This window comes from Acipenser ruthenus, chromosome 4, assembly GCF_902713425.1.
Source record: "Acipenser ruthenus chromosome 4, fAciRut3.2 maternal haplotype, whole genome shotgun sequence".
NCBI classification, from domain to species: Eukaryota; Metazoa; Chordata; class Actinopteri; order Acipenseriformes; family Acipenseridae; genus Acipenser; species Acipenser ruthenus.
This window is the reverse complement of record NC_081192.1, coordinates 84,677,212-84,696,106: the sequence shown is the minus strand read 5'-3', so window position 1 is coordinate 84,696,106 and position 18,895 is coordinate 84,677,212. Positions and strand designations below refer to the sequence as shown.

The following is an 18,895-nucleotide window of genomic DNA, read 5'->3' as shown; positions in this document are numbered from 1 at the left end:
TTCAATTACAATTTTAAAAAAAAATGTGTTTAAGTAAAAAGAAAATCAGTATATATATATATATATATATATATATATATATATATATATATATATATATATATATATATATATATAGTTGTAGTCAAAAGTTTACATACACCAATGGAAATGTATACTTTCTAGAAATTTCTCAAAAAACAAAATAATTATAAAAAAATCTTTAGTAGCAAAAGTTTTGCTTTAGTGATTTTTTACCATTCTTCAACGCAAAATTGTTTCAGTTCATTAAAATTCCGAGGACTTCTCTTGTGCACAGCTTTCTTCAACTCATACCAAAGATTCTCAATCAGATTTAGATTGGGACTTTGACTAAGCAATTCCAGAACCTTGATTTTATTCTTCTTTAACCATTCAGAAGTAGATTTTGATGTGTGCTTTAGATTGTTGTTGTGTTGGAACGTCCAGTTGTGCTTTAAATATCTTTTGGTATGCTATGGAATCCATGTTACCATGTATTGGAACTAAATTTCCTGTGCCATTAGAGGAAAAACAGCCCCATAGAAGGATATTACCACCTCCATGCTTGACAGTATGCATGGTGTTCTTTTCTTTGTACACCTCACCAGACTTTCTCCAAACATAACGACTATTAGTGCGACCAAATAGCTCGATTTTTGTTTCATCACTCCACAAAACCTTTGACTACAACTCATATCCATCATCCAAATGCCATTTTGAAAACTTTAAGCGATTGTGACATTTATCTAAGAGTGGCTTTTTCTTTGGCTTGCGACCATTGAGACCTTCACCATGCAATACTCGACATGTGGTTGAAATGGAAACCCCAGTCCCACTTGCAGCCAATTCACATTGAATATCTTTGGCAGTCAATCTCGCCAGGAGGGAGTTGTAGTAGTCTAGGCGGGAGAGTACCAGGGCCTGGACCAGGAGCCTGGACGGCAAGTGCGTGCCAGAGTGGAGATGTGCTGGGAATAAGAGAGGCAGGGGTCCAGGGTGACTCCGAGGTTCTTAGCGGAGGAAGAGGGAGAGAGTGTGGTAGATTCCAGAGGAACAGAGATAGAGAGATCAGAGGAGGGGGAGGAGGAGGGAAAGAAAAGGAGGTCAGATTTAGAGAGGTTGAGTTTGAGGTGATGCGAGTGCATCCAGGAGGAAATAGCAGACAGACAGGTAGAGATACGTGAGGAGATGGTGGAGTCAGAGGTGGGGAAGGAGAGGAAAATCTGAGCACCAGATTTTTGTTATTAACCTTCCTCACAAGTCTTCTTGTTCTTGGTTAAAGAACCTTCTTTCTTCCAGACCGAGGGAGTGTTGTGACAGTACCATGAGTCTTGTACTTCTTGAGAATGAAAATTTCTACCACCTTGTAGACAATACGGTATGAATACTTTTGAATTAGCGTTTGGGGAGTTCTGATGCCCTCAGGACACTTTCTATGGGATATTCCTTTACGCTGCGCATGACTGCACGGCTGGCGGATTCAGGCTGCAGATGCACTGTTCAAGCATATGGCCGATACCGCTGTACAAAGAGCTGTCTTCATATTTGATTGCGTCACCTACCAGCCTTGACCCCTACTCCTACCCCCGTGCATGCTACAGTATTTTAGGTATCTCAAAATGATTCAGAGATTGCCTTAAAAATTTGAAAATATCTTGAAATATTTAGTGATATCTGGAAATTATTTAGAGACGTCTTAAAATATTTAGCGGTATCTATAAATTAATTTGAGATATCTCTAAATGATCATTTAGCTTGCCATATAAATTCAGCCTACCTCAGGTTTATGTACGGCACCTATAAATTTGCTAATGATGACGAGTTGTTCCAACTGACCTGTCTCGTTTTGTAACTAAATTACTTAATGATTCCTCCGCGCCATGTACAAATTGAGAGCGCTGTTGCACAAATAACACACCCAACACCTCTACACTTTTGACGTGGCCGGTGAAATCCGCCATCTTGTGGAAACGCCTTGGAGAGGAAGAGAGAGAGAAGCTGTGGTAAGGCAGTAGCCGACATTTTCAATATAGATATATTTTTATTTTAAAGAAAAAAGGACAAATACAATCCTTCTTAAAACCTCCAAAATCGTTTTTTGAAGCCAGTAAAGCCGAGACGTGCGATAGCCGAATTCCGTTTTAACGAGATTTATTTGTGTTGATGAAGGAGCGGATGGGAGAAAAACTGTCGAGATGTTTTTCTTCACCAGGTTTAAACAAAAAAAAAAAACGCCTGCAGAAGCTGGCTTATGTTGAAACCTGGGTTTGAAATTGAATAAGTAAAACACACGGGGATATAATACTCTGGCAAAATGTGTAGAGTATGCCATAATTCGTTAATAAGCCTGAGTTGTGCTTGTTTTGCTCCGAACTTTTGTGAATTCAGTGTTAAAAATATGAATGCGTGGAAAGGCAAGACCTCAGTGAGAGGAAATGTATTTTCACTTCACCCAACTACTACCGCTCGTTTATTCGTGTTCCTCTTTGTGTTTTGATTCAGTGAAATGGACAAATATGTAGGCAATATAAAAACATTGTTTTTTTTTTCCTTCTGTGTAACGGTGTTAGTACACTGTGTGGTATTTTGGCATTTATCACGGGGTTCTATTCCTTTGTTGTACCGTACCGGTTCTTTGTGAACTGTTTTCAATCATGTATTTATTTTACATGAAACACACCCACAAGTTTGCTTAACAAACATGGTGCAAAACATGAATTGTACAGGTTGCCTAGAGTGATGGGGCCTGTTATGAACACACACCCTTTGCTATCTAATCGGGAACAGGCCGTCCTACAACGATTTCCTCAAATAACCTCGATTTCATCTGGTGAATGTGATTACCGTTGTTGACATTTTATGTTTGTGTGTGGATAGAGAGAGAGAGTATTTAGTTTGAGACAAATTACTGTAATAATGGATTTAACATAACAAAAAAGTATGTAGTTTAAATAAAATTCGTTACATAAGCCACAGTTACGTTCATAGGAAAGGTCTTGACTTGCGTTTCCAGATTATTTTTGTTTGAAAAATGATGGTTCCATATAACATGTTTCATGACCGTTCGAGATGCGTCTAACACTTTTGTCAGAAGGCTAAATTGTATCATAATAACACGCCCTCGGGAAACTAGTTTTACGATAGCAAGTTAGATGTCGCGCAACTTTGTTTTCTTTTCCTTATTTAAGCATATGTTACGTATTTTACTTTACAATATACGAGCCAAGATTAAGTTTAAAATGGTTGCAGGTTATGCTGACGAGTCATTATTGGAATAACATGTTGCATGTATCAAATGTAAATTAACACTAATATAGACGCTTATTGTACTCCTTGCAAGAGGTAGTTTCCATGTCTCCCCTCCATAACTATGAAATACACAATTAAGCTGTGCTAATGATTCATTTTAGTGCTAGTTTCCAAGGTAGCACCCACACTAGTTATTGTCAGCTTTATCACTTTGTATTATAATGAGTCATTTAGCACAGTGGTTTTCAACCCTGGTTTCTGGGATTCACTCTGTCTGCTGGTTTTCATTCAACTGAGCTCCTCAACTACTTAACTAGACCCTTAATTTAAATTATAATGTGCTTAATTAGGCATTTTTCAGCCCTTAAACAGTTGCAATGTTTAAGTTACTTATAAAATGTTGTTGTAGGAATTAAAACCAGCAGACACAGTGGGTCCCCAGGCCCAGGGTTGAAAACCACCAATTTTAGCAGACGCTTTTCTCCAAAGCGACTTGCAGACTAGGAGGTGAACTTGCAGTAGGTTTTGGTCATGGGCACATGCATATTTGGTAATGGTGTGTTTATGCACATAGTTTTAAAAATAACGGTATACAAGCCCTTAACAACCAGACCTGGGGTCAATTACACTTGTAATATGTAATTGCAATTCCAATTTAATTGTATGTGTAATTGAGCCTTTGCACATCTGCGTAATAGTATTTGTAATTACCATATAATTGATCAGTTACAGCTCAAGTGCACACCTTTCAAAGCTTATGTTGTGTTTTAAATTGAGCTAACATTCTTCTCCTATTTTCAACCACCTTTAGTGGCCTCATTTGTTTGAAAAAACAGTATAGTATGTTTCTGTATTTGTACCTGTGATTACTGCTTGGTAGAATAAACATGTTAGTGTGTAGCCATGCTTGTAATTAATTATAATTGCAATTACTGCAGCATAAATTAATAGCATTGTAATTACAATTTCAGCAAACAGTTATGATGTAATTATAAATATAAATGACCCCAGATCTGCTCACAACACCACTGGACTCATGCACCCTATCAGGAAGACAGAGCTGCACTGTAAACCAATAATAGAGGTATATCCAGAAACATTGGTTTTCTGAGGACATTTTCTTGTACTTTGAAGATTATTTTTGTTATATTTGTGGCTGTCTCCCATTGGATGTTTTAAGTTTTAGGTCACACGACCATCCAGTTTAGATGTATTGTTCACACAGCAGAACTAGGCTTTGTCTTTGGCTCAAACACTTATGTTTCAAGGTCAGTAATATCGGTGAAAAGGTTAATACAGCTGTCCAGCTTTTGATAGCATACTTCAGCGTAAACTTAATCTTTGTTAATTTACACAAGTAACAAAGCTGCCATTTGATTTTTGTAAAATGGTGAAAACAATAGTATTGTGCAGGATTTTCACTGCTGTATATGTAGAATAGTTGGGTCTGGTCTCTTGATTTCCAGACAATGTTTAGCTTAAAGGTTAATGTGTTCCTGCACAGATTTAAGTCAGACACCTTTTTATTCCAACCTTGTGTGTTGCTGTTATTCAGGGTATACATTTATAGTCTAACAATTCAACTTTTTATTTATTTCAGATTTCCTTGGCCAGTGTTGAATATATCATCTTTCAGCCATGGGGAATGCTTTTCAATCCCTCTTCAGAGGCTTGTTTGGTAAAAAAGAAATGCGAATTCTTATGGTGGGTCTCGATGCTGCTGGAAAGACAACAATTTTGTACAAACTTAAACTTGGTGAAATTGTAACTACTATTCCCACTATAGGTAAGTTTGATTAAATCCGAGGAATGTAAAAGTTGCCCTTTATACAACTTAATACAATTAAGTTGTTTTTTTAAAAGGGAAGGCTCATTGGGGCTTTGTAAGATGAATTATAAATGTATGACATGCATATATATTTGATTTTGATTTTTACATTGGCATCGCATAACAAAGAATATTGATCAAATATTGGTAGCATCACTAATCTGAGAAACAGTAAAGCAGGAGACACAAAGTAAACTAGACTTAATTAGCTGAGAGTGTATATCTCACACTCAGAATGCCAGTGACAAAGCATTTTAAATGTTTAAACTGCAACAGGATCTAAAGGACCAGAGTACGTAAATAGCTGCTTTTTTTGTGTGTGTGTTTGTGTATGCTGGGACGAACAAGGAATTTTCATGTTTGGATGTTCGTTCAGTATTTGTTAATTTTGCAAAATGTTATCAAAGCCATTATATGTAACATTGTGTTAGTTAAATAGATTGTGAGGGCCCTGCTTTACCCCACTGATATAACTACACAACAGAGGATGATACAATATAAGCTTGTGTGTATTACAGGTAAAAACAGTATATACTAAATAACCGTGCCGTTGTGTCTGCACAATAAACAAAGTGGCTATAGACATTTTCAGAAAGTAATTTACATTTGTTTTTGACTTCATTAAATGCTTTAAATAAAATAAATGTGGACAAGGGGGTGTTGTTCAATGAAGAAAACAGAAATATTTACTCAATTTTATTTCTCTTGTTACATTCTACTGACAAACTAAGATTGAAACATGAAAGAAACAAAAATGTTCCTCACAATACAAGACATTTCCTTTGCATGTTGGGCCAGTTACAAAATGTTTTTGACGTGATGTACTTGGATCTGTATCGTATTGCAGACAGAAACGGACCCAGATTGACTCGCTTTTGTAGTTTATTTAGCACTATATTCTGTTCTTGCTGTTCTGTAAAATACTGCTTTGATAAAAGAATATTCTGTGTATGTTAACTGTATATACAGAAATTGATCTGCACACAATAATATAATTTCAAGAAGGCAAGACTATTGATGAATCATTGTTGGCAGAATAACTGGCATCTGATTCTGGTGAATCAGAGTTGTCTGACAGTGATTCATTTTATATAATATAGGTGTTCTCAGTATTTATTTTAAAAATAAATGTTCAGTTCTAAACCATGTATTGTTTGTTTAACAAAAGGCTCAATTCATAAAATCACCCAGGTGAAAATGTCTTGGAATTGGCCCAAACATCAATATTTTTCAACAAAACTTTCAGAATATTGTAAGGCCCTCAGGTTGTAGAATAACACATTTGTATATTTATCTCTTTGAAAACACTAAGCGGAATACATAATAAAAGAAATGAAAAGTTTATGGTTTTTGAAGTACTTTTTAATTTCCCACAGTTTTGAAAAAGGACACCAATTCCAAGACGCTTCTATAAGAAAAATAGATTTATTTTAGTGAATTTGTATAGGAAGAGAGTCCAATGCAACCCCCAAAAAACGTGGGTGAAGTCAGTGTTGATAACTGGACCTTTCTCAACAAATGAAGAATCAATACTTTGTTAAACTTCTGTCGGTCACACAAACTATGCAAGCATATATTAAGACAAATTTGGTCAATTACAACGAACTTGTGAATTTAGTACTAGGTAGTATGGTACTCTCTGCAGATCACCTCCAGCTCATATCTTGGTACCAATTGCAACCAAAAAATACAGGGATCAGCAGATTATATTTTAGTGTTATTTTTTTTGCATTTTTATTAATGTCCTGCGTATATAACAGAATTCTGCATGAACCTGTCCTCTGAAATGCGGTGTCAACTTTGTGCTGTTTATTTTGGGAATAAACAAAATGAAGTTTAACTGCTGTTTGGTGTCCATTGTTTTGCAGTTAATTCACTGAGGTAAAGTAAGGCCTACACAACGTATTCTTTACTCCTGGGATATTTATTCTACTTTAACGAGTTACTGTAACGTCTTGTTGTAAAACACAGGCGCACACACGGGCCACGACCCCCTGCCCCTGCTGCTTGCGGTCTCTGCCTGCGTTCTGAGTAATATAATGGCTTTTATTAGTTTTTGAAAACTAACTAATATCCAAACAAAATTATGAACGTGTGTGAAAATCCTGTGTTCGTCCCAGCACTGTTTTTATGACAACATACATTATTTATAACCGGCATTTTAGTATGTCTCTCTTCCCTTCTTTAAAAATGGTGCATTTGATAGACAATGATGTACCTCTGACTTTCACGTTATCTTATTTATCTATACCTGTACCCCTTATGATTTTCAATTATTTAGTCATTTAGCAGACATCCAAAGCGACTTAGAGACTAGGGGGTGAACTATGCATCACAACTGTGGCTGCAGAGTCGTTTACAATAGAACTTCGGTTTTATGTCTCATCCGAAGGATGGAGCACAAGGAGTTTAAGTGACTTACTCAAGGTCACACGCAGTGAGTCAGTCCGTGGCTAGGATTGTACCGGCAACCTCCTGGTAACAAGCCCCTTTCTTTAACCACTGGGTCTCCTATAATTGCAATCTTGTTTAGTTTTCTAACCATGCGTTGGTAACCCCTTTTCATGAAGTGATCAATTTGTGTTTTAGCGATACGTTGATAGTTAAGTGTATAATGTAGAATATTTTATTTCTTTCTTAAAAGTAATAGGCTGACTGGGCTGCTCATTTCTTTTCCACTTGTAGGTTTTAATGTAGAAACTGTAGACTACAAGAACATTAGCTTCACAGTGTGGGATGTAGGTGGTCAGGACAAAATAAGACCCCTGTGGCGTCACTACTTCCAGAACACACAAGGTAAGTAACTGACTGTCACTGAAAGGGTTGTGTTGTTTTTTTTTTTGTTTGTTTGTTTGTTTTGTTTTTCCTCTCCCCTCAGTCAGAAAATGAATAAACTCTAGTTTGGAATTTGTATGAAATAGTATTTTCTTTATAAAGTTGAACAATAATGTAACTTTCAGTTATTGGTATTATAGGTGTAAAATGATCTTGTCATTTATTTTTGACAATCGCATGTTAGTTGTATACAGGAAAATAAACTAAATATTTCCTTTTATCTTTAGATACCTGTCAAACACAATTAACAATGATTTGAATAGACTTGTGGACAATTGTTAGTACTATCCATGCACCCACATACTGCAACAATTGAATATTGTTCCAACCCTATCTTGTCCCAGTATTATTCAACAGAAAACCACAATAATGGAAGGTTATCTCCTGCCAACTTAAACGGTTAAATCAGAATAGCATTGACAGCCACAGGATTTTTATTTTAATGTATGTATTCTAGATATTTATGTAGTTCTGATTTCTAATTATTTAAGGTTTGATCTTTGTGGTGGACAGTAATGACAGAGAAAGAGTAAATGAAGCGAGGGAAGAGTTAATGCGAATGCTGGCAGAAGACGAGCTTAGAGATGCTGTCCTCTTAGTATTCGCTAACAAGCAGGTATGTGTGTTTTATATTGCATTATTTGTTCAGACTAACATTAAGAGGCTGATATGTACAGTTATACAAGTCTTTAACTATATACCAGTAATTCTTTTTTTAAAGAATTTGCCAAGCTATTCTATTTTTTTTTTTCATGCTTAGTTAAAAATTTTTGAAAAACACTACTTTAATCTACTCGTAGTTTTGAGTTGACCTTTTTAAATACATTTACTTACAATCTGTAATCCTCAATGACTTTGTGCTTCCCCTGTGTGATGTAGGACCTTCCAAATGCAATGAATGCAGCAGAAATTACAGACAAGCTTGGACTACACACTCTCCGTCACAGGAACTGGTACATCCAGGCAACATGTGCCACCAGTGGGGATGGTCTATATGAAGGACTAGACTGGTTATCCAATCAGCTTCGAAGCCAGAAATAACTTTCCCACTCCTATCTTTATCTCCCTGTTTCCTTCCCCCTTCTCCTGCTTTATTCTCTAATGTGGCAAACTGTGCTACTTTGTGGTATTGAGTGCCGGAAGCTGACCGCATTTCAATTATTTTGTCACAATGTGTATCAAGTCACACTTTTTAGCTTTTGGGGGGACGGGACAAGTTTGAAAGCAAAGTTAGGTTTCTTATTTAATGTAAATAGTCATTTTTTTGTAATGACACAGTTTCTGGCACTCCTATGCAATATTTACTCATCCTTCTGGTGTTTTTTTTGGTAATAGTTTTGACTGACGTACATGTATGTAGTACTAGAAAGAGGATTTAAGATACACTTTCTCAAACACCCAATACATATTTCTTATGGTTGTGCAATGGAGCCCTGTTGCCATCCTCTGGTGTGTGATGTCTGTGTGGTGATTTTTAATTGAATGTTGGTTTTTAACCTAAAGTACTGTATGACTGGTGCAGTCTTGTATTTTATCAAACACTGAAACATAAGGAGCCAGCATAAATGCACAGATGTACTACTCAAAACAAGAGATGGTTTAATTTATATGTCCTAATTAGTCATGTTTTCCATTTGTAAATTATTAAATACCTGGCATTCCCTGACTTATTTTGTAGTTACCATGTAATAATTTGACTCCAGTCTGTAACACCAGTGCCATGAAGGAGGTATAAAGTGTCAAGCTAAAGGCAGTTTAGACATTACTTTTACTGAGATGTGCAATTTTTAGACTGAAGAAAGGGGCTTGCACTTGAATGTTTTTTCACCCTTCACCATACAGAGGTCAGATTGAACATAGGCATGGTGGATAAAGAAAGTAATTGTTGTAAGTGTAGAAATTGAACGTAGTTTAGCCCCCAAATGTAGTTGCTATACACCACTCCAGAGAAAAGGCTTTACCAGCAGGCCACACCGCTTACACTGGTCCTGGCTCAATTCTGCAAGAGACAATAGTACTGTACCTGTTACTGGATAATATGCGGTTAAGTAAAGCCTAACACCTTTTATAAATGGTGTGTAAGAATAAAAGAAAGAATGTTTGCAAGTCATTCCATTGTATGATTCTAACCCTGTGTCTCCATTAAAATGACATCGCTCATGCTGCAAGGTCAGATTTGCTCTCAAAGGCCTCATATTTTTTTTTTTTTATTTTCTTTTCTTGTTTTGATCAATGCTGAAGATGATAGAATTGTCTGAAATTAATTTGTGAGTCTATCGGTGGGTTTGTTTCACGGTGTAGGTTCCCCCCCCCCCCCCCCCCCCATCAATTACACAAATACCAATCATTTTTTTATGTACACTTGTTTTTTTTCATTGACAGTAATTAAAGCTTTTAGAATAAAATATCTTAAGGTGTTCCAAAGCTCGTTTATTTGTTATATGATTATTTGACTCGTACAAATGTTCAAGAATAGACGGCCATGCTAAAATGCCTGGTGCTACCTCATAAATTATTAGTGTATGTGATCGATTATATATATTTTTTAAAATGAGCTCTTAGCAATGACTGCCTCACCAGGCAACACGCTGGCTATTCAAAAACCCTCTATTGTCTCAGCAGCTAATACAACCATCAGATCTGTGTTCATGGATTTTAAGGTATTCTACAACTGGAAATTCCTTTGTCATTACAACACAAGTTAAATTCCATCATTTTGATTATCTGGTCCTGGTAACAATGTGAAGTCCTGTGATTTATTTCTGTTCTGCATTGCAAGTAATACAGAGAAGCTTAAACCAGAATTTTATCTATCTACACACACATTTAAAAATGTTATTCAAATGGTCAATGAAACCCATTTCATAAATTAAAAGGTATGTTTTATATGAATCCAGTGTTTACAGACCCCCTGCCACCCCTGCCATTTTTCCTTTTGGTTTTATCCTTTTTAGTTTCAGTTGGATTTGTGGCAATGACTTCCATACATTCTGTGAACTTTTAAATGGGAAAGCACAAATCCTCTCTTTAGTTTTGATTGCACACTAGACCAGGGCTTCTCAGACTCGGTCCTGGGGACCCCCTGTGTCTGCTGGTTTTTGTTCTAACTGAGCTCTCAATTACTTAACTATGCATTTAATTGAACTGATAATTTGCTTAGACCTTTTTATTTGTTTTCAGCCCTTAACAGTTGCAGTTTTCAAGTTAGCTATAACATTTTATCATTAACTTGAACTCTGCAACTTTAAAAGCTAAAAGCAATTAAAGAGGTCTAATTAAGCAAAGTATTAGTTCAATTAAGGGTTTTGTTAAGTTATTGAGAACTCAGTTGGAATAAAAAGCAGAAGACATATGCCCGGGTTTGAGAACCACTGCACTAGACTATTTGCTATCTTTGAATTTAGGATTTTAGATTGCCAATGTTAAGATATATATATTCTTTAATGGAATTTTTCTGAACTCCTAAACCATCTTTAACAATATCGCGGGGCGGGGGGCAGGCTTAGTAAAAGTTGTCTTCAGGTGTTACAAAATATCAGCCATTTACTGTACAAACTAATTTGGTGGGAAGGGAGGCTGTAGGGCAGTATGGCAACTTACCAATGATCTAGCCTACAGTAAAAGTGAAATGTGCATGTTTTGCCTAAAATAACCATTGAGTGATGTTATATAATGATGTTCTTTTGTATATCTGACCGAGATGAATAAAGGAAGTCCTTTGCTATCAGGGTGACTCAGCTACTGGTTTTCATTTGTTAACCTTTTCATTCATGACCTGAGGTATGCACATATAGCTGCAACACTAGTATTCTAGTCAAACAACTGAAGTACAGGCACAACATGTTTTAAACTGCCATCTCCATGCTCTGAATCATGGTAGATAAGCTGGATTCTGTCGTGGAGAAGAATTCAGTTCAGTTTCCCAAACTTATTGGAATAATACAATATTGGTGGACAAGTTATAATGTAACGGACCAAAACCTTTTTGGTTCAAGCACATTAATTTAGTATTTAACTGCCCTATGTATATTTACAGGATTGTACATGTTGAGAGTTTAATAATGCAACTTAATAGTTGTAATTGCCATCAATGCCAATGTAAATAGCTGGGCAGCAGTGTGGAGTAGTGGTTAGGGCTCTTGACCGGAGGGTCGTGGGTTCAATTCCAGGTGGGGGACATGGCTGCTGAACCCTTGAGCAAGGTACTTTACCTAGATTGTGCCAGTACAAAAAAAACTATAAATGGGTAATTGTATGTAAAAATAATGTGATGTCTTCTAACAATTGTAAGTTGCTCTGGATAAGGACGTTTGCTAAGAAATAAATAATAAACATATTGTGCCTACCTGTAATGTCACAATAAATTGAAACATTGCTTCACAATGGTCAGTACACACTACTGCAACTACTGTTTCCGCTTTGTGAATCTGTGTATGTCTGATCCTTTATAGTTATCACTTTGGTGTTTTAGTAAAAATACTGAAACAAGTTGTGTATTTTAAAGTAAAACAGCTGTACAGAATGTATACAAACATCATTACCAGAGTTTGTTATAAAAGAGAATTAAGTACTAAGGGAGCTAGCAGCACTTAAAATAAATAAGTCCATGAGTCCTCAGGGAAACCACATATGTTACATATTCAACAAATAAAGGAGCCATCCCACTGGACTGGAAAATTGGCAATGTTGTTCCTATATTTAAAAAGGGAGACAAATTTGAGACTGGGAACTGCAGACCTATACATTTAACATCAATTGTATGTAAAATTATGGAAACTATAATAAAGACTAAAATGGAGGAATATTTATATAGTAACATTATAGGAGACAGTCAACGTGGCTTTAGGAATGGTAGATCTGGTTTAATTTACTAGATTTGTTTCAGGAGGTGACGACTACAGTGGACAAGGATAGTGCATGTGACATACTTAGAATTTCAAAAAGCATTAGACAAACTATTGCACGAAAGATTATACTTAAAGATATAATCAGTAGGAAAAAATGGTAAAGTAGGAGCATGGATTCATAACTGGTTACAAGATAGAAAGCAGAGAGTTATAATTAGAGGCCAGGTATCAAACTGGAGTAACACAACAAGTGGGGTACCACAGGGATAAATATTGGGACCATTGTTATTCCTAATTATATATATGACTTGGACTAAGATATAAACAATAAACATTTGCAAACTACACAAAACTGGAAGGGGTAGCCAACTCCCATTGAGCAACTTTAATAATACAAAGACATTTAGACAAGATTCAAGCTTGGGCTGACACATGGCAGATGAAATTTAATGTGAATAAATGTAAAGTTTTGCACATACGGTGCAAAAACGTTAGAGGCAAGTACAGCATGAATAGTAACAAAATATAGGAATCTATGTATGAAAAGGACTTGGGGGTAGTAGTGGGTGGATCTCTTAAGCCAACTAGACAGTGCGGAGAAGCTATTAAAAAAAGGCAAATAGAATGTTAGGTTATATAGCCAAGACAGTTGAATTGAAATCTAGAGAGGTTATATTACAATTATATAATGCAATGATATGACCACACCTAGAATACTGTGTACAGTTCTGGTCCCCATATCAAAAGAAAGACATAGCGGCATTGGAAAGAGTACAGAGGAGAGCAACACAATTCCAGGAATAAAAGGCATGTCATATGAAGATAGACTGAAAGAGCTGATTCTATATAGCCTAGAAAGAAGGAGAGCCAGAGGTGACTTAATAGAGGTATTTAAAATTGTCAAGGGGTTTATCAAAGTAACTGCAGATAATTATTTTTCACAGGTCACAAAGAACAGAACCTTGGGCCACGGGTGGAAGCTGAAGAAGGGCATATTCAAAACCGAGGGGAGAAGGAGCTTTTTCACAGAAATGGTGGTGAACTATTGTAACAGGCTGCCAGACAGTTGTTGAAACAGAGACTATCGGATCCTTCAAGAAAAGACTGGATGCTGTCATGAACAATATTGTTATTGAAACACCTGAAGCTTGAGATTAAACATGGGCATGGCTTCTTTACATTATTCATTAGCAGCCCCAGTATTGTCTTGGACATGTCTTATAATGTACAGTGTTTTTAATCTTTTACGTACAGTGATTTTGCAAGATGGTCTGTCTTGTTCTGACTTCTGTTGACAACTAACAATTATCTTAATTTCCTTTTTCCTCATCTGTACTTATCAGAAATATATTATCGGAGAGGAACTGGCCTATACTTATGGTAGACCCAAACCTTTTATTTGCGTCAGGAAGTCTGCAGGCTTTATTGGCCTGAAGAAAATCTTAATAGGTTTAGGATTATCCTTACCCCACAACTGTAATGCATGCTTGTGTCGGGAGCTGTCAAGTTATCTACAAGACTAAAAGGATATCTGAAGCTCATTGTGACACGGTAATTGAGATACTATGAGATTGCATTGCAGTGGCCCAAAGCCTAGCTCTCGGTCTGTAACTAGGCCTTAATCCATGGTAATGCGCTTGACCCCTTCACCAGAATACGAACATATAAGGGTGTTGCAGAGAAGTGTATTATTACTACATTAAAGCAGTTACCAGAGATTCCTTTAATTGCTGATGAAATTCACAACCAGGCAGGAGTGGCCTTGTCTCACATTGAATAGGCACCATGTTGTGGCTCTTGCAAGGTGTCTCACCAATTCGGTATCTCAGGTCTGGCCGTTTTACCCTCACCGTCTACAATTAACATCGCTGACAGGATTCCAACCCAATCACTGCCTACACTTATCCCACAAGCTCAGAGACTGGAGGCAGTGAAACAACCCAATAACAAGCATACTAAGAGAATGAGTTAACATGACAGCATGCTCCCAGACTGGTTGATGTCCTTATCTAGTCCCCCGTTGACAATTAGCACTGCCTGTAAAGACCAAAGGGGTCCAGCTCACAATATTACCTGCCACACACTTTAAGTTAATGAAGCCCAATTATCCCGCCACCAGACTATAGATTCACTACAGGTGTGTCTGGACTTGATTTAAAAATGAAGTCATCATGGTTTCCTGTCCTGGTCTGATAGAGATGCTATCTCAGGTCAGCCTGTCAGTGAGGAATGGCTTTGACAAAGTAATTTGTGTGTGCTGACTTCCCAGCCTGTTCCAGTTAAATGAATGAATTGACATCTCAGATGTCAAAACATAACTAGATTTTAACATGGGAGTAGCTGCACAGGAGATGTTTTACAATCCCTTACAGAACTTCAATTATATATATTTTTTTCTAAGACAGTATATTTACATAACCTTAGTCATATTAGAAACTAAATACTGCCATTAGAAATCTTAACTGTTTCCATAATCATTATCACACAAACAGGCTGCTTTGCACCACAGATTGCTTTGTATTGTACCTATTTACAGTGCCTTGCGAAAGTATTCGGCCCCCTTGAACTTTGCGACCTTTTGCCACATTTCAGGCTTCAAACATAAAGATATGAAACTGTAATTTTTTGTGAAGAATCAACAACAAGTGGGACACAATCATGAAGTGGAACGAAATTTATTGGATATTTCAAACTTTTTTAACAAATAAAAAACTGAAAAATTGGGCGTACAAAATTATTCAGCCCCTTTAATTTCAGTGCAGCAAACTCTCTCCAGAAGTTCAGTGAGGATCTCTGAATGATCCAATGTTGACCTAAATGACTAATGATGATAAATAGAATCCACCTGTGTGTAATCAAGTCTCCGTATAAATGCACCTGCACTGTGATAGTCTCAGAGGTCCGTTTAAAGCGCAGAGAGCATCATGAAGAACAAGGAACACACCAGGCAGGTCCGAGATACTGTTGTGGAGAAGTTTAAAGCCGGATTTGGATACAAAAAGATTTCCCAAGCTTTAAACATCCCAAGGAGCACTGTGCAAGCGATAATATTGAAATGGAAGGAGTATCAGACCACTGCAAATCTACCAAGACCTGGCCGTCCCTCTAAACTTTCAGCTCATACAAGGAGAAGACTGATCAGAGATGCAGCCAAGAGGCCCATGATCACTCTGGATGAACTGCAGAGATCTACAGCTGAGGTGGGAGACTCTGTCCATAGGACAACAATCAGTCGTATACTGCACAAATCTGGCCTTTATGGAAGAGTGGCAAGAAGAAAGCCATTTCTTAAAGATATCCATAAAAAGTGTCGTTTACAGTTTGCCACAAGCCACCTGGGAGACACACCAAACATGTGGAAGAAGGTGCTCTGGTCAGATGAAACCAAAATCGAACTTTTTGGCAACAATGCAAAACGTTATGTTTGGCGTAAAAGCAACACAGCTCATCACCCTGAACACACCATCCCCACTGTCAAACATGGTGGTGGCAGCATCATGGTTTGGGCCTGCTTTTCTTCAGCAGGGACAGGGAAGATGGTTAAAATTGATGGGAAGATGGATGGAGCCAAATACAGGACCATTCTGGAAGAAAACCTGATGGAGTCTGCAAAAGACCTGAGACTGGGACGGAGATTTGTCTTCCAACAAGACAATGATCCAAAACATAAAGCAAAATCTACAATGGAATGGTTCACAAATAAACATATCCAGGTGTTAGAATGGCCAAGTCAAAGTCCAGACCTGAATCCAATCGAGAATCTGTGGAAAGAACTGAAAACTGCTGTTCACAAATGCTCTCCATCCAACCTCACTGAGCTCGAGCTGTTTTGCAAGGAGGAATGGGCAAAAATTTCAGTCTCTTGATGTGCAAAACTGATAGAGACATACCCCAAGCGACTTACAGCTGTAATCGCAGCAAAAGGTGGCGCTACAAAGTATTAACTTAAGGGGGCTGAATAATTTTGCACGCCCAATTTTTCAGTTTTTTATTTGTTAAAAAAGTTTGAAATATCCAATAAATTTCGTTCCACTTCATGATTGTGTCCCACTTGTTGTTGATTCTTCACAAAAAATTACAGTTTCATATCTTTATGTTTGAAGCCTGAAATGTGGCAAAAGGTCACAAAGTTCAAGGGGGCCGAATACTTTCGCAAGGCACTGTATATACAGTACACGGGTCCCAAAGTCAGTAAGGCACTTTGAACTGCTGTTCTGAAATAAAAGTATTTCTAAAAGATTTCAAGAATGCTATTGACCAAGAGACACTTTGTGATCCTGTGAAAGTGTCCCAAATTAATTTTTACACTTCTCATCAGCTAAATCATCCTCACCATTGTTGCCTGTTTCACAATTGTGTTTTTGCTTTTTTCCATTTCTCATGTCCAGTTTGGATATGAAGGGTTTTCATGTACAAATGTATACAAAACTTTCTGATACCAAATCACTTACTGGGCTGTAGGTCACATGGTTTGTTCTTGATAAGGTTAATTATTCACTGATTAAAGGCCTCTACACACCAGAGGCGATGCGAAAAGCGAATGTGTCGTACGGCACACTGCACAATGACAAAAAAAATAAAACATCTATTTTTGATACGAGGCGTTCACACTGCCTGTGATGCGACATGCGACACTGAAGCGATGTGAAAAGAATAGGACTGGTGTCTATTTTTACAATTTTGTCGTGCATCAGCTAGGGAACTGCCCAACACGGAACAGCTTCCCTTGCGTGCCTTCAGTAAACAATGGCAGAAGAAAAGATAATTCTTGCAGTAACAAAATACCTGGAGCTGTACAATAAAGGACACAAAAATTATAAAGACCCAGCAATGAGGGAGAACATCCGGCAGTCCATTTCCAGGGAACTGGATATAGCTGGTGTGTATGATTCCTTTACCTTTACTGAAATAAATATTCTGAAAAGCTATTATGTATTTTACATTTTTATTAGCTGTATAACAGGACTATCATACATGTGATTTTTTCCAGTTGATGACACAATCAGATGAGAGTCACCTATAACAGGGTTTCCCTATCCCAGTCCTGGTTTTCATTCCAACTGAGTTCTCAATTACTTAATCAAACCCTTAATTGAACTAATAATGTGCTTAATAAGACCTTTTTAATTGTTCTCAGTTGTAAAAAGTTGCTGATTTCAAGTTACTTATAAAATGGTATAGTTAACTTGAACTCTCCATCTGTAAAAGCTGAAAACAATTAAAGAAAAAGTCAAATTAAGCTAATGAATTGTTCAATTAAGGGTTCAATTAAGTAATTGAGAACTCAGTTGGAATGAAAACCAGCAGACACAGGGGTGCCCCAGGACCAGGATTGGGAAACCCTGGCATATCACATCGCACGCCTGTCGGCACTGGTGGGAAACGTAATGTCGCAGTGAAAGTACTATTTTATTGCAGGAGAAATCACATCACATCTGGTGTGTGGAGACTTTTAGGCTTAACGGCACAGCATACTCTTTAGTCTATGTAGTTTTGCATTAGAAAATCTTCAAGTACTGTAATCTCAAAAAACTATTTCCTAGATTTTTTTTAAATCAGTTTTAAAATGACAACTTTCTCAAAAATATATGTTTTTAAAAATATACATACCTTAATTAACCAATAACTGAAAGCCATTTTTTATTAGCTAGCACAAGCAACGTTATTTTGTCTTGTATCACAGTAAATATATTTCGCTTGTTTTTTATACTTAATATAATATCATTCATAATATGTAGACATTTCAAAGTCCATATAGAATAACAAATATGTAATGTTACCCATATAGTTCTTGTGTTATCTGTAAATCCAGTGCTCGAGCAGCTATCAGATCAGGTGCCCTTTAGCAGTGGAAGTTATGAGACACCAGGATGCAAAAGAATAATTTTTGGATCTGTTCTTGACAAATCTGTGGAAGTGAAAAAAAAAAACAATGAACTAACAGATTCTCATCACAATGAAAAGGTTTATACTCAGTAATAATTGAAAAAATCACTCCTTAAAGAATATAATTTGGTCTCAGTAGGGAAATATCTGCTCTCACAGGGCCAAATGCACTGACACACAAGTAGTTTTGTTAATGGGGCAACTTAGGTCATGTGATCTTGGGCTGAAGAGTCCATCTCTGCTGTCATCC

The 18,895-nt window shown here is 36.9% G+C and overlaps 1 protein-coding gene across 1 annotated transcript; it reads left to right on the top strand.

Moving 5' to 3' along the window:
• Positions 1 to 1,898: 1,898 nt before the first annotated feature.
• arf1 (ADP-ribosylation factor 1) lies at positions 1,899 to 11,639 on the top strand. The gene is made up of 5 exons (XM_034000773.3): positions 1,899 to 2,003; positions 4,850 to 5,035; positions 7,763 to 7,873; positions 8,404 to 8,528; positions 8,792 to 11,639. The coding sequence occupies exons 2-5, from the start codon at positions 4,888 to 4,890 to the stop codon at positions 8,951 to 8,953; spliced, it is 546 nt and encodes a 181-aa protein (XP_033856664.1). The 5' UTR covers positions 1,899 to 2,003; positions 4,850 to 4,887; the 3' UTR covers positions 8,954 to 11,639.
• Positions 11,640 to 18,895: the final 7,256 nt, after the last annotated feature.

Excerpts from the sequence above, each read along its gene's own strand:
- arf1 (XM_034000773.3), top strand. The coding sequence starts at position 4,888 with ATGGGGAATGCTTTTCAATCCCTCTTCAGAGGCTTGTTTGGTAAAAAA. Across the intron at positions 5,036-7,762 it reads AACTACTATTCCCACTATAG|GTTTTAATGTAGAAACTGTA; the intron begins GTAAGTTTGATT and ends TTCCACTTGTAG. Across the intron at positions 7,874-8,403 it reads CTACTTCCAGAACACACAAG|GTTTGATCTTTGTGGTGGAC; the intron begins GTAAGTAACTGA and ends TAATTATTTAAG.